Genomic DNA, 16,318 nt, shown 5'->3' with positions numbered 1-16,318 from the left:
AACATTCTGATTTCTATGTTAGGGGCCCGGTAGTTTTTTCCCCCCATGACATACGCCTAGTTTTACGAAATTAGTCACATTTTCTTCCAAGCCATAAATGTGCATAAAAAAAAGATGAAACAACGATGCACGTTTTGTCTGAATGACTCAAATCTGCCCATAGTTTGAGAAGTGAGAACGGACACGGACACGCACACTAATCTATGGTTGTCTATAAACATGCAGGAAGACTCTTGAGTATATTGCCAATCTTTATACTGGCATTTTGAAACAATTCTTACCCTATTACAACAATCATCTAATCTGACTAACAACTGTCAATGTATGAATACGATTGCGTTTGGTCAGATCAGCACGCCAGTAAATAGCTAACGTTACTCCGCAAGTCAGATGGCTCAGTGTTGAAAATGATGCCTGTTCAAAATTAGAACCAGCTAAAGTTAGCTAGTTAAGTTGGCTTTTAGCTCCTATCTGACATCTTAGCACCATGTTTATCTAGAACGGGTTTGTTATCGTAATCTTTGCTAACAGGTAACATAGCTATCTGCTTAGCTAGCTTGCTTATTGCATGTGTGTCTGGGCACGTCATCACAAGCCTTATTATTAAACTAATATTTGCGACAGGAGGTTGATTTGTCACTTTGTCAATTCATCCATTTCTCAATACTGCACCATTTTGTTGGAGAATGAGTGAGCTTGTTACTGCTGATTTTCCCAACTAGACATTCTTCAGCATTGTGCAGTGCTCGTGGCTCAAGCGGTGAGCGGCATAGTAGCAGCCTTGCTATGTAGCGAGACTAAATCGGCAAAGCCGATAGAGAAGGGCCGGTAGCCGATAGACTATAACAGCTTGGCCGATTATCGGTCGTTTTCTAATCTGAATGGCATGCTAATAGATGATTTACAGCCACTTTTCTGTTTGATATAACAAGGTTTGATGAAGGGACACAGGAAACAAATGTCTTTCTAATGTAACATTTAGAGTATTTGTGTGCTTCCTTGGCTGTATTAGGGAGCAAATGGACAAGCTAATAATGACTTTGAACCCTCTCAACCGACGCAGTGGAATGATCAGGATATGGCATGTCCCTCAGGAGACACCGTCTGTAGCCAAACAGAGTTACACAGATAGACAGCTCTCGAAGTGACCATAGTGATGGAAGTGATTTCCGGACCCACGTCCTCCTGGTAAGTGTGGGTACACAGCACAGCGAGGGTGCCATCTAGTGCCCTCCTCACTTAGACATGATGCCACATGCCAGTCAGCTGAACAGACACCATCTCTCATGAATAACAGGAGACAGAGAGTGTTACCGTGATTGATGCAGGCACATGTATTTAACCTTTCTAAAGCTGGTTAGAATCTGACAATATAAAGATAAAGCAATTCTGAATATCAACTATTGAAATTAATGTTTCAAATACATGCAATTTGTGGTGGTAGTTTTAAACTAGGTAAGTCCTGTATGGCTCAGTTGGTAGAGCATGGTGTTTGCAACGCCAGGGTTGTGGGTTCGATTCCCACGGGGGACCAGTATTGGAGAAAAAAAAAATGTATGAAATGTATGCATTCACGTATGCATTCACGAGTATAGCTTCGACAAAAATAGTTTGCATTTGTTCTGATCAAAGGCATACTTGATGGACCATTGAGTTCCTGACCACTAACATCCAAGTTGCAATTGACAACCTCTCATAGAACTACACTAACTCACGACTACACTAAAATGGATTACGATCTCTCATATAGAACTACACTAATTCATGACTACACTCAACTGGATTACTATTGGAAGTGACAGTACTTGAACTTTGTTCCTAAACAGCTAGCCTTACAACCGTGGTTAGTCTACCAACTTCTACCGGCTGATGTCAGCGAGAATCTGTTTTCAGTAAAACATTCCCCCCATGTACTTTAACTTGAAAAACCACACATTTGCTGCAAATGATTAAAATCAATATGAGGCCAGTGGTCTGACACTGACATCTGGAGACAGAAGTCCCTCTAAACCCTGCTACCATCTCCAGCTCCAAATCTGTAAAATCAAGTTTAGAGCCAGACAAAGCTGCAGTTGATTACTGCCATACGCCTGCCACAGAGTAAATGCTTCCATCTGCTTCGCCCACCCTCAGTGCAGGGCAAAGGTCACAGGGATGTGCAGTTGTGTGAGATGCTGCAACTGACCAGGCGCATGTGTGTGTGTGTGTGTGTGTGTGTGTGTGTGTGTGTGTGTGTGTATATGTATGTATGTGTAAAAAAATGAAAAAAAAAATAGGACAAACGCAAGATCTGGAGGACGAAAATACAAGAGCGACTCAGGTGGGGCTGCAGCGGCGGGATACTTACAGTAACACGTTCCTCTGAGGGGGTTGCCAAGGTAACGGTTCTCGGAGTCACAACTGCAACAATGGGAGAGAAAGAGAGAGAGGGGAGTAACAGAGATGGGGGAGGTAAGAGAGGGGCAAGAGAGAGAGAGGGGGGAGGTAAGAGAGTGGGGAGAGAGAGAAGAATGGAAGACATAAAACAATGAGCTTAACAACAGATATGTCACCTTGCCAAAGACATCACAGTCCTATCACAGACTGTTAATAACATCATCCCTGAGGGTTATTTTGGGCCAGGGAGGAGTGTCCTGAGAAGCCGTTTGTAAAGGTGCTATCTGAGGTGACACTACTGTGTGCTGCTTCAGGTGCTGTCCTCTCCCTGGTTATGATGAGGTGATTTCCCCTGACAGCCCTGTCTGACGATACCTCTCTGTTCTGCTCCGGGGCAGGAGCCATGTGTCTGTCTGTGTACTGGGCAGCAGGGGATTTAGTAAGCTACAGACAGCTCAGAACAACTTGAATGCTACTAAAAGAAGAGGGAGGGCAGCTAGGACCTAATAGAGGCTTGAAAAATATGATCCAAGTCACAAGTGGTCTTTAGCAACCCCAGTCAGGTGTGTGTAAAACTCAACAAATCCTTCATTTGACCCTGTTTGTCAAGGCAATCAGGAAGTCTTGACTCCACTACAAAGACAATGTTGTTAAAAAGCAGGCGGAGAACTGAACGCAGACTATGGGGAGTCGGAGTACCATGCATGATGGTGATTGTGGTAGGTGGCATTTGATCATCTGGCTTGGTTTATGAGCCAGGGGTCATTACTGCAGTCCAAACACCCATGTTTATTGCCATAACCCAACTTCTACAAAACCCAGGGCGGTACCTTGGAAAGGGCAACAGCGCGTAAAACCATCGCTTTGTAAATACATACTCCACCACTTTGACAAGCCTATCTAAACACACATGATACATTGTCAAATCTGCCCCTTGAGTCAATAAATGGATTCAGAGGTAATGGCTCTGTTTGCAAGGCTGGTCATGCAGTGGTTACTTAAGCAATAAGGCCAGAGGGGGTGTGGTATATGGCCAACATAACACAGCTAAGGGCTGTTTGTAAGCACGACACAAAGCAGAGTGCCTGGATACAGCCCTTAGCCGTGGTATATTGGCCATATACCACAAACACCCAGTGTGCCTTATTGCTATTATAAACTGGTTACCAATGTAATTAGAACAGTAAAAATACATGTGTCACACTCGTGGTATATGGTCTGATATACCACGGCTGTCAATCAATCAGTATTCAGGGCTCGAACCAACCAGTTTATAAAGATAAATCATGTAGGCAACGGTCACTTCCCTGTGCTTATACATAAAAATACCTGAATTCCATTCAGTGGCTGGACAAGCCTTGTTAGGAGGGTCATAAAGTAGCATTAATGAATATTTCATAGCCAAAGACAGAGCTTTATTCATTATGTACGGTTCCTATAGTTGGCATTGTGAAAAACAACCCCACAAAACAGCTCAAGAGAACTTGAATTTAAACACACAGAGGCTACAGCAGAGTTATACGGCCTTGTGAGTATAAGAGTTTGAAACCAATTGTATTCCACTTACACAAGGTCAAGACAAAAATATTTTCCAAACAATTATCTTTGTCCTCAGTAAATCTTAGGAACATGACAGTTGTGTTAAGATGCACAAAGGGGACTTTAAAAGGGGCCCCACTCTCCGTCTCCCCAGAGAACACTAACACTTAAACACGACACTCATCTAGGGGCTGGCTGATTAAGCAGCTTATCCTGTGGTAATGGTGCCAAGATGGAGGACCACCCTGGCCTCCTTCCACCAGTCTCTCTGCAGTCTGTCTGGCTGCCTCTCACTCAGAGAGAAAAGCACCACTGTCCTTAGGAACACTTCATCTGCTATTAAGCTGCCACAGTCTCAGCCACAGTGGACCCTCAGCATGGCTTTCTTTTTGAGCCGTAACAGAGGGCGGAAGGTCGGAGATTAAAGGTCGCTGTGGGCATTTGCGTTTTCGTGTGTAACTGACTTGCCTAGTTAAATAAAAGGTTAAAACATCCAATACAACACATGGAGAAATGTGTTGGATTTCACTGAGAAAGGGATACTATCAGTTTGACTGGTCAACCAGACGGAGCGCTGCACTCACGTTTCGAAGTGAAACAGAATGTGAGCTATCACGCGATCAAGCTGGTTCCTGCTGGCTAGCTATCAGTTATTTCACAGTTCAAACACAAGAATGACTTAGTAATTTAGGTACACTGGCTGTACTGGGATCAGTGTTCCCCTGAAGACCAACCAGTGAGGCTCTATCCATTACTTTTCTTGACCGGAAAAAACATCTGAAGAGATTATCATAGTGTTTTATGAAATCTGTCATGGCTGACGGTTTTCTGCTTTTTATGTCTTATTTTCTCCCCGACAGCAACGCTTGGATGCTGCCTGCTCCACACAGGGAGGCAATTTCAACAGCCACTTAACTTGACATTTATTTGCTCAGTGCAAATTTCCCTTGTCTACCACTTAATGCTCACATCTCCCTCCATCAAAAGTTGCCCTGCCTTGCTGCACGCAGGCAGACGCTCACAAGAATACACAGTATACTCACAAACACATACATATTTGAACACACACTGTACACAGACACTGTACACAGACACCAGGATTTCCGTTAGATGGTAATAGCTGGCTTTTGGCAACAACAAAAAGCACAACATTTCTGAAGGCAATCGGGTGTAAAAAACAGTTTTGATGCCACAATTATAAAAGAGCTACTATTTTTATTTCTCAACTGGTAATTGAAGCGAGCTTCCCATTCGCCATTCATGTGCATAGGCAACTAGGCAGGCTTCAGCGTGTCACACACCACTTTGCAATGAGCTGGAGGCAGTATGCATTTTCAAAACATATACTTAATTATTTGAAACCTGAACTTTTTTCTACATATGAGGCATGTCTTATCTTGCTTCAAAAAAGCCTAGCCAAGATCCAACCAAACGGCAACATTTTTATAAAAGACTTCCATAGGCCATTGGAACTAGTAGCCTTTTTTTCTCATGTTCTATTGGTTTTCAAATCAACTTTCTTTCATTGTTCAATAGCCAAAAGGCACAATCTGATCTGTTGCATGAATCGTATTGTTTTTTTTAATGTTAATTGGATGTAACCTTGGCTTATTGGTTGTATACATTTGGGATCTATTGCCCCACAACTGTCCCAGAGTCCGTTTGGAATAGGCCATTTGTTACTTGCACAGAAAGACAAGATGACCAATAAAATTGGTACACTTTTCTACTATGGGGGACAGTAGATTGACAAAGGCCAGTGATATTGCTGTTCGTTACATGTCTTGTTAGCTGAGGAAAAGGAAACGTGGACAGTTATTCTAACATATTCAGTGCGTGGGTTTCAAGTTTCAGGAAGCTAATTTTCACCATAAAAATTATCCTTTATAATAAAGCAGTTCATGCATCCTCGAATTGGCAGACTTATGTAAGATAGCCTACTATTTATAATGTCATGAGTAGATTGGATAGTCATAATTTAGGCTAAGAATACACTACATGACCAAAAGAATGTGGACACCTCCTTGTCAAACATCTCTCATTCCATTCCACCCCCCTTTGCTGCTATAACAGCCTCCACTCTTCTGGGAAGGCTTTCCACTAGATGTTGGAACATTGCTGCAGGGACTTGGTTCCAGTCACCCACAAGAGCATTAGTGAGGTCGGGGACTGGATTACGCCTGGCTCGGATTTCCCTTCACTGGAACTAAGGGGCCTAGCCCGAACCATGAAAAACAGCCCCAGACCATTATTCCTCCTCCACCAAACTTTACAGTTGCTGCTATTTCCTGGCATCCACCAAAACCAGATGTGTCCGTCGGACTGCCAGATGGTGAAGTGTGATTCATCACTCTAGAGAACGCGTTTGCACTGCTCATGAGTCCAAAGGTGGCAAGCTTTAACCCACTCCAGCCGACGCTTGGCATTGTGATCTTAGGCATTGGTTTTTTTATTTTTTATTTAACCAAGTCTGTTAAGATCAAATTCTTATTTACAATGACGGCCTAGGAACAGTGGGTTAACTGCCTTGTTCAGGGGCAGAACAACATATTTTTACCTTATCAGCTCGGGGACTCGATCCACCAACCTTTCGGTTACTGGCCCAACGCTCTAACCACTAGGCTACCTGCCGCGGCTGCTCGGCCATGGAAACCCATTTCATGAAGCTCCCGACAAACAGTTATTGTGCTGACGTTGCTTCCAGAGACAGTTTGGAACTTGGTAGTGAGTGTTGCAACCGAGGACAAACAATTTTTACGTGCTACATGCTTTAGCACTCGGCGGTCCCGTTCTGTGAGCTTGTGTGGCCTACCACTTCGCGGCTGAGCCGTTGCTGCTCCTAGACAATAACATCACTTACAGTTGATCACAGCAGCTCTAGCAGGGCAGAAATTTAACGAACTGACTTGTTGGAAAGGGGGCATCTTATGACGGTGCCACGTTGAAAGTCACTGAGCTCGCCAGTAAGGCCATTCTACTGCCAATGTTTGTCTATGGAAATTGCATGGCTGTGTGCTCGATTTTATACACCTGTCAGCAGGTGTATTAAGGGGTTCCACATACTTTTGTATATACAGTGCATTCGGAAACTATTCAGACCCCTGGACTTTTTCCACAATTTACAGCCTTACTGAAAATGGATTCAATTGTTTTCCCCCTCAATCTACACGCAATACCCCATAATTTTTATTTTTATTTTGCAAATTGGAATATTACATTTACATAAGTATTCAGACCCTTTACAGCCCCTTTTTTGTTGAAGCACCTTTGGCAGCAATTACAGCCTCAAGTCTTCTTGGGTATGACGCTTCAAGCTTGGCACACCTATATTTGGTGAGTTTCTCCCACTCTTCTCTGCAGATCCTCTAAAGCTCTGTCAGGTTGGATGGAGAGCGTCGCTGCACAGCTATTTTCAGGTCTCTCCAGAGATGTTCGATCGGGTTCAAGTTCGGGCTCTGGCTGGGCCTCTCAAGGACATTCAGAGACTTGTCCCAAAGCAACCCGAGTTGTCTTGGCTGTGTGTGTGCTTAGGGTCGTTGTCTGTTGGAGGGTGACCCTTCGCCACCAGTCTGAGGTCCTGAGCGCTCTGGAGCAAGATTTCATCAAGGATCTCTCTGTACTTTGCTCCGTTTATAATTCCCTCGATCCTGACGTGTCTCCCAGTCCCTGCCGCTGAAAAACATCCCCACAGCATGATGCTGCCACCACCATGCTTCACCGTAGAGACTGTGCCAGGTTTCCTCCAGATGTGACGCTTGTCATTTAGGCCAAAGTGTTCAATCTTGGTTTCATCTGACCAGAGAATCTTGTTTCTCATGGTCTGCTTGGTTTTTGCTCTGACATGCACTGTCAACTGTGGGACCTTATATAAAACAGGTGTGTGCCTTTCCAAATAATGTCCAATGAGTTGAATTTACCACAAGTAGACTCCAATCAATTTGTAGAAACAGCTCAAGGATGATCAATGGAAACAGGATGCATCTGATCTCAATTGAGTCTCATAGCAAAGGGTCTGCATACTTATATAAATAAGGTATGTTTTTTATTTTTAATACATTTACAAAAATGTCTAAAAACCTGTTGTTTTCACTTTTTCATTATTAGGTATTGTGTGGAGATTAATAAGATTTGTGTTTTATTTGTATACATTTTAGAATAAGGCTGTAATGTAACAAAATGTGGAAAAAGTCAAGGGATCTGAATACCTTCAGATTGTATAACGCAATCACTGTTCTCAAAAAAGCCTGCACCGCGTAGTGGTTTAGAGTAACCTTGGCTACAGGCTATATCAGATAACCTACATTTCTTCTCCTTTCTTTGCACAGGAAAATGTGGCCTTTATTAGATACATTTCATGCAATTCTACTACACTTCATATGGAGACATTAGCCGAATATGTTTTTCTATGACAAAAATGACAGGGTAGCCTATTCTGCTGACACTGACAAACAGACCAATAAAAACAACGCTGTCTGATGCATGTAATCGGCCTACGAAAAGAGGAGACAAATACATCTAACCTGGAGGGGGAAATTATTGTCCAAAAACAAACAAAAGTGGCACTGACCTAATGATAAAGACCGTGAATATGCATACGCAATAGGGATATGGCCGAAGTTCTCCGCTGGTGCCAATACTTTCCACTCAATTAAGTTCCGAATTTTGAGAAGTAAGACAGATTGGAGTCTTTTCATTGTCTTCTCTTTACAGCAATAGCCATTTGTTTTCCAAACTTTTTTCCCGCTATTGAATATTTAAATATTGCGATTTGCCTGGCTGGGTCTCTCTGCTTTTCACTGACAGTCGCAACTCAATCATCTACTTGGTATTTGCAGCGCGCTCTGCCCAAAATTACAGGCCCTTCCGACTGTAACTTAGGCAATGCGAATTAAAACAATCCACCATTTTTTTTTTTTTTAAAGAAGCTAATGATCCTCTGTGGCCAAATCATGCTTTCAGGTGTAGTAGCCTATTTTGAATGATTTTATGTATTTCTGTATAGACAGAAGTAAGCTAATTAGGCTTTATAATTTTGGCAATTCAATTGAATTGACTTTAAGGACAGCTTAGTATTCTAACATCTTCAAATCGCTAATCGCACGCTGTTGCATCAGAGTTGCATGTTCTGTTAAGATGAATTACCTTAAACTGAATGGGATTCCTGTCATTCTGAGAACCGTGGGTGGACGCCCTAATCAGGTTACACAAACAATGCATATGGTTACAGTAAATATCTTACATTTCTGGTAAATTAAAATGCTGCCGGTCAATTGTCCGGCGCCAAATTTTCTTAACGGAAACCCTGACACACACACACACACACACACACACACACACACACACACACACACACACACACACACACACAGAAATTGAAAACAGGGAAGCATTCCAGAGGTTGAAAAGCATCTTGCTGTGTGACAGGTGTTGAGATAAGAATAGGAATTGGATTTCTTTCCTTCTTGTTCCAATTTGGCTGTGTGGCCTAGATCCACAGCCCTCCCCTGGCACTACAATGACCCTACAGTAACTACGTAACCCACTAACCTCACCCCATGACCTCCCACCCTGGACACTGAACCCACACACACACAGCATCAGGCTCCATACTTTATTCCCCTGCTCTATGTGTGACTGGAAACCAATCATGCGTCCCGCCTCGCACCATGTGCCCAGCTCCTGGCAATCAGACATAGGCAACGGTGCAGAGACAAAATACTGCACAACAGTCTGTTTGTGAGAAAGAGAGCGAGACAGAGAGCGAGACAGAGAGTGAGACAGAGAGCGCGAGAGAGAAAGAGTAATGTGTGCAAGTGGACCTGCATGGGTCCTTTTTTTCTCCCTTTTTCATCTTGCAAGTGGAAATGAAGGAAGGACACAATTCATTCTACATACACTCCCCTCCATATCTATTTGGACAGTTCATTTGGCTCTATACTCCAGCATTTTGGATTTGAGATGAAATGTTTCATATGAGGTGACAGTAGAGAATGTCACCTTTTATTTGAGTGCATTTGTATACATACAGTATCTGTTTTACCGTTTAGAAATGAAAGCACTTAATGTACAGTATCTACACTGAACAAAAATATAAACGCAACATGTAAAGTGTTGATCCCATGTTTCATGTGGTGAAATAAAAGATCCCAGAAATGTTCCATAACCACAAAAAGGTTATTTCTCTCAACTGTTGTGCACACATTTCTTTATATCCCTGTTATTGAGCATTTCTCCTTTGCCAAGATATTCCATCCACCTGACAGGTGTGGCATATCAAGAAGCTGATTAAACAGCATGATCATTACGCAGGTGCACCTTGTCCTGGGGACAAAATGTGCAATTTTGTCACAACACAACGCCACAGATGTCTCAAGTTTTGAGGCAGCCTACGGAGGGCTTGGGTTTTAAAAATATGAAAAAGAAAATACAAACAATTGTTTGAGGAAAATAACTTCTAAATACAAGGTTCTCTTGTTTCATGATGGGTATGGACACGTGGGCTACATCATGGAGGAGGTTTTACGCACGTCCAAAGCATGGCTAAATAATGTAGGCCTGCCTACAATAACATTTTATTAAATCAATATTGGTCACATACACGTGTTAAGCAGATGTTATTGCGGGTGTAGTGAAATACTTGTAACAGAGACAGCATACATACCTACAGTGCATTCGAAAGTATTCAGACCCCTTCACTCTTTACACATTTTGTTACGTTACAGCCTTATTCTAAAATGGATTCAACATTTTTTCCCCCTAATAAATCTACACTATGGCTGTCCCTGACTAAAAAAGATCTCAGTTGACCAAGAGTTGTCTGTTCTTTCGACGAAATCGATTGGTTGACATGTTTAAATGTGTATTTTTCCATATATTGACACATCCTATGTGTTTAATCAAATCAACTATATTCACTGAGCTTGTCTGATGCTTTAAGCACACAGTTTTATTAAATAATTAAGACACACAAATGACTAGAGGGAGTCTGACCAGCAAATGATTTGATTGTGCTGACTTGAAGAGCTGTGTAAAAAAATTAAAAATAAAAAAAGACAGCAAGTGACTATGTGACTAGCACCAATTGTCTCCCTCTACTCCCTGCTGCAGCGACCACCATAGAACATCAGCGTTTATCGCGCTGTCCATGTTGCTGAAGCTGCATCATACCGTAAATTCCGGACTATAATTCGCAACTTTTTTCCCACGCTTTGAACATCGCGGCTTAAACAATGACACGGCTAATATATGGATTTTTCCCGCTTTCAAATTTTTTTCTCCAAAAAAACACATTCTGTGACGTGCTCAGTTTTTTGGCGGCATGAAGCTTTCATTAGACCAATGAAATTGCCGAACGGGTTAAGGTCAAACAACTTTTTTGTTTACTGTTTAGATTAAATCGAGAGCTCTCAAACTTCCCATCATTCTGATTACGGTAGTCATTTTGTCACCCTCATCATGGCTAAGACACGGAGAAATGCATATGATGCAGCTTTCAAGTTGAAGGCGATTGATCTGGCTGTTGGAAAAGGAAATAGAGCTGCTGCACGAAGGAGCTTGGTCTTAATGAGTCGATGATAAGACGTTGGAAACAGCAGCGTGAGGAATTGACTCAGTGCAAAAAGACAACTGAAGCTTACTGCTAATTTTTAATTTTTTGTTACAAGCCATGTTTCGTTAAAGCCAATTTATTTTTGTTACAAGCCGTGTTTCGTTAAAGCCTGTGTAAAGTTAATTTGTTTCAATGTACCGGTAAGCACCTGCGGCTTATAGACATGTGCGGTTTATTTATGTTCAAAATAAAAAAAAAACATTTAAATTCAGTGGGTGCGGCTTATATTCAGGTGCGCTTAATAGTCCGGAAATTACGGTAATATCAGTAATTTATGACTGAAAAGTTCTGTTATTGAAATCCCTCATTTGTTTAAGAAAAACATTCCCTATTCCCTCAACCCTTGTTCTCTGTATGTGACATGTATGCATCGCACGCACGTGACCAAAGACCTATTTGCACGGGACTATTACCACTAGAGAACGTTGGTTGTAATTATTACTCCAGAATGTCACTTATTCCAAAGGATGATTCGGACGGCAGTAGTTTTTTTCCAAACCTGTAATTCTGCATTTTTTCCCAATACATTTTTTTATTCTAGACGTGAAGGTTTTAGACATTCTAGGTTTTTATTCTAGATGTGAAGATACATGTCCAGGTGATAGGGCCACAGTGATAACTCCAGCTTGGTTCCCAAGTTTCTAAACCATACCAAACAATCTTTCCTATAGTGTGGGAACTTATATAGACAGGTGTGTGCCTTTCCAAATCATGGCCAATCAATTGGATTTACCACAGGTGGACTCCAATCAAGGTGTAGAAACATCTCAAGGATGATCAATGGAAACAGGATGCACCTGAGATCAATTTCGAGTCTCATAGCAAAGGGTCTGAATACTTATGTAAAACAAGGTATTTCTGTACTTCATTTGTTTTCGCTTTGGTATTGTGTGTAGGTTTGGGCTGACCCCGTTTAGTCAACTAGTCGATTGTTAGGTCAATAGGCTGTTGGTGGACCGAGATTTCTTTAGTCGAGCAGGAATTTGCGTCTTTTCTCAGATTATGTTGCTATGTGCATAATAGCAGAGTTAACCAGCATATTGGTGTTGAGAACAATGCCGGAGGCAGCAGCAGAATGTGGAGATGAGAAAACAGCCCTTGGCTTATTGTCGAAAAAAAGTGAGGAGAGAAAACCCGAACTTAATTAGATCTCTAATCAATAGCCTAACTTAAATGTGCTTGGCTTTATAAATCATCAATATTTCTACATAAACAAAGACAGATCCTGCTTCTGTTGCCTGTTTGAGTGCTTGTTTAATAGCATACTGATTCCGTAAGCACCAAATCTCACGCAACGACATGTCAAGTAAACAATTTCACAAATTTGGCTGTTTTTAATCTTTGCTTTGCTGTAATAGAGGCTTTAGAATGTTCAGTCAAAGAAATAATCTAACATAGATCATGTATCAGATATAGGATATGGTAGAAAGAGTATGTGGTCTTTTCGTGGACCAGCCTCGATTTGCTCCAAACATAGACGTCTATAAGTACAGAGAGATCCTTGATGAAAACCCGGTCCAGAGTGCTCAGAACCTCAGACTGGGGCAAAGGTTCACCTTCCAACAGGACAACAACCCTAAGCACACAGCAAAGACAACGCAGGAGTGGCTTGTCCTTGAGTGGCCCAGCCAAAACCCGGACTTGAACCCGCTCGAACATCTCTGGAGAAAGTTGAAAAAAGCTGTGCAGCTACGCTCCCCATCCAACCTGACAGAGCTTGAGAGGATCTGAGGACCTGTCCCAGACCTGCTGTTTTCAACTCTCTAGAAACAGCAGGAGCGGTAGAGATACTCTCAATGATCGGCTATGAAAAGCCAACTGACATTTACTCTTGAGGTGCTGACTTGTTGCACCCTCGACAACTGTGATTATTATTATTTGACCATGCTGGTCATTTATGAACATTTGAACATCTTGGCCATGTTCTGTTATAATCACTATCTGGCACAGCCAGAAGAGGACTGGCCACCCCTCATAGCCTGGTTTCTTCCTAGGTTTTGGCCTTTCTAGGGAGTTTTTCCTAGCCACCGTGCTTCTACACCTGCATTGCTTGCTGTTTGGGGTTTTAGGCTGGGTTTCTGTACAGCACTTTGAGATATCAGCTGATGTAAGAAGGGCTATATAAATACATTTGATCTGCAGAGAAGAATGGGAGAAACTCCCCAAAGACAGGTGTGGCAAGCTTGCAGCGTCATACCCAAGAAGACTCAAGGTTGTAATCACTGCCAAAGGTGCTTCAGAGTAAAGTAATACTTATATAAATGTGATATTTCAGTTGCTTATTTTTAATAAATTAGCAAAGATTTTTTTTTTAAACATATTTTTGCTTTGTGGGGTATTGTGTGTAGATTGATGAGGGGAAAAAAATACAAATTGATTACATTTTAGAATAAGGCTGTAACAAAATGTGGAAAATGTCAAGGGGTCTGAATACTTCCCGAATGCACTGTAGATAAAAAGAGAATGTCAGCTAATTTTTGCTCCTCTCAAACTTGATAATAAAGCTTTTAATAAAGCTTTGATGATTAAGATTCATTTCCAAGAGGTCTCACAAGCTAAACACTTTATCAACGGTCTTGACCAGCATATACTTGATTACATTTGGCAGGACAAAAAGAAAACTGCCTTCATTGAGAGGAGGGGGAGGAGGCTATGCTTAGTTTTTAATCAAATAAAACAAAATGGGGAAAGAAAATTACTGTTTTATGTTTCAGCGAGCTGATATAATTGCATTATTTATTTATTTTATTTAACCTCTATTTAACTAGGCGAGTCAGTTAAGAACAAATTCTTATTTACAATGACGGCTTACACCGGCCAAACCCTAACCCAGACGACGCTGGGCCAATTGTGCACTGCCCTATCGGAATCCCAATCACGGCTGGTTGTGATTAGAACAAGTAAATTGTCGAACATGGCGTTAGGGGTGTAAAATGCCAGTGCGACAGTTTTTACATGACAAAATTGCTAACTAATGTGCGTTTGAAACTAACCGCCTTAACGCCAACCGAACACAGAACCCTAAATGCACTATGCATTATGTGGGTTGAATGCTGTATAACAACAAAACTATTCATAACATGATGTTCCATGATGGTAGAGACTGTCCATTACTGCTTATCACTTATTAATCAGAATTCATTCACATTACTTTAATAAAATGTGTTTTATTTGATGAATATAATTTCATTCCAAGTCATCATCTCATCTCTAAAGCTCTGCTGCTGTCTGACAAAAATCCCTATTTTAGGAGTTATTAAAAGTAAATAAGGCATATGTTTATGACTGCTGAATACCAACTATCAATCACATTTTCAGGCTCACGAAGCAGCTGTTTTCTATCCCTCTCGATCTCGTGTTCTCTTCTCAGTCGCCTGGTCTGCTCCACACCGTGTTCTCTTCTCAGTCGCCTGGTCTGCTCCACACCGTTGTCTCTTCTCAGTCACCTGGTCTGCTCCACACCGTGTTCTCTTCTCAGTCACCTGGTCTGCTCCACACCGTGTTCTCTTCTCAGTCGCCTGGTCTGCTCCACACCGTTGTCTCTTCTCAGTCGCCTGGTCTGCTCCACACCGTGTTCTCTTCTCAGTCACCTGGTCTGCTCCACACCGTTATCTCTTCTCAGTCACCTGGTCTGCTCCACACCGTTGTCTCTTCTCAGTCACTGTGTCTGATCCACACCGTTGTCTCTTCTCAGTCGCCTGGTCTGCTCCACACCGTGTTCTCTTCTCAGTCACCTGGTCTGCTCCACACCGTTATCTCTTCTCAGTCACCTGGTCTGCTCCACACCGTTGTCTCTTCTCAGTCACTGTGTCTGATCCACACCGTTGTCTCTTCAGTCACCTGGTCTGCTCCACACCGTTGTCTCTTCTCCACACCATTCTTATTATAGCTCAGTGCTCAGCACACGTGAATATCCACGTGAATATAGAAATGTTCAGAAACATCTTCTATTCTTACTAACAACAAAAGTGACAGAACATAATCCAAAACAGAACCAAAACAAACCACTAATACATCCAACAAGTTGTGCAAGGAATATGGGACCAAATACTCAACTTTGGACTATTTCAATACACTCACTATATGTGAATTTTTCCAAACAATTATGACTTCTTCAAATGGGGGGACAAGATACAGTTGAAGTCAGAAGTTCACATACACCTTAGCCAAATACATTTAAACTCAGTTTTTCACAATTCCTGACATTTAATTCTAGTAAAAATCCTCATAATGCCATCTATTTTGTAAAGTGTACCAGTCCCTCCTGCAGCAAAGCACTCCCACAACATGATGCTGCCACCACCGTGCTTCACGGTTGGGATGATGTTCTTCGGCTTGCAAGCATCCCCCTTTTCTCTCCAAACATAACAATGGTAGTTATGGCCAAACAGTTCTATTTTTTGTTTCATCAGACCAGAGGACATTTCTCCAAAAACTACAATCGTTGTCCCCATGTGCATTGCAAACCGTAGTCCCATTGTGTTGGAGCAGTGGCTTCTTCGTTGCTGAGCGGCCTTTCAGGTTATGTCGATATAGGACTCGTTTTACTGTGGATATAGATACTTTTGTTCCTGTTTCCTCCAGCATCTTCACAAAGTCCTTTGCTGTTGTTCTGGGATTGATTTGCACTTTTCGCACCAAAGTATGTTCATCGCTAGGAGACAGAACGTGTCTCCTTCCAAATTTTTAAAGGCACAGTCAACTTAGTGCATGTAAACTTCTGACCCACTGGAATTGTGATACAGTGAATTATAAGTGAAATAATCTGTCTGTAAACAATTGTTGGAAAAATGA

General features: G+C 41.9%; 1 protein-coding gene across 2 annotated transcripts in view; it reads right to left on the bottom strand.

Annotated features, from left to right (window-relative positions):
• The window catches only part of LOC115193654 (attractin-like protein 1), a 341,916-nt gene that overhangs the window by 179,398 nt on the left and 146,200 nt on the right, over positions 1-16,318 (bottom strand). For both annotated transcript variants that reach the window (XM_029752515.1, XM_029752516.1), the window contains one exon: positions 2,348-2,400. In XM_029752515.1, the coding sequence (XP_029608375.1) occupies positions 2,348-2,400 (53 nt within the window). The remainder of the gene's footprint in view (positions 1-2,347; positions 2,401-16,318) is intronic.

This window comes from Salmo trutta, chromosome 5 (genome assembly GCF_901001165.1).
Source record: "Salmo trutta chromosome 5, fSalTru1.1, whole genome shotgun sequence".
Classification (NCBI taxonomy): domain Eukaryota; kingdom Metazoa; phylum Chordata; class Actinopteri; order Salmoniformes; family Salmonidae; genus Salmo; species Salmo trutta.
This window is presented reverse-complemented; position numbering and strand designations above follow the sequence as displayed.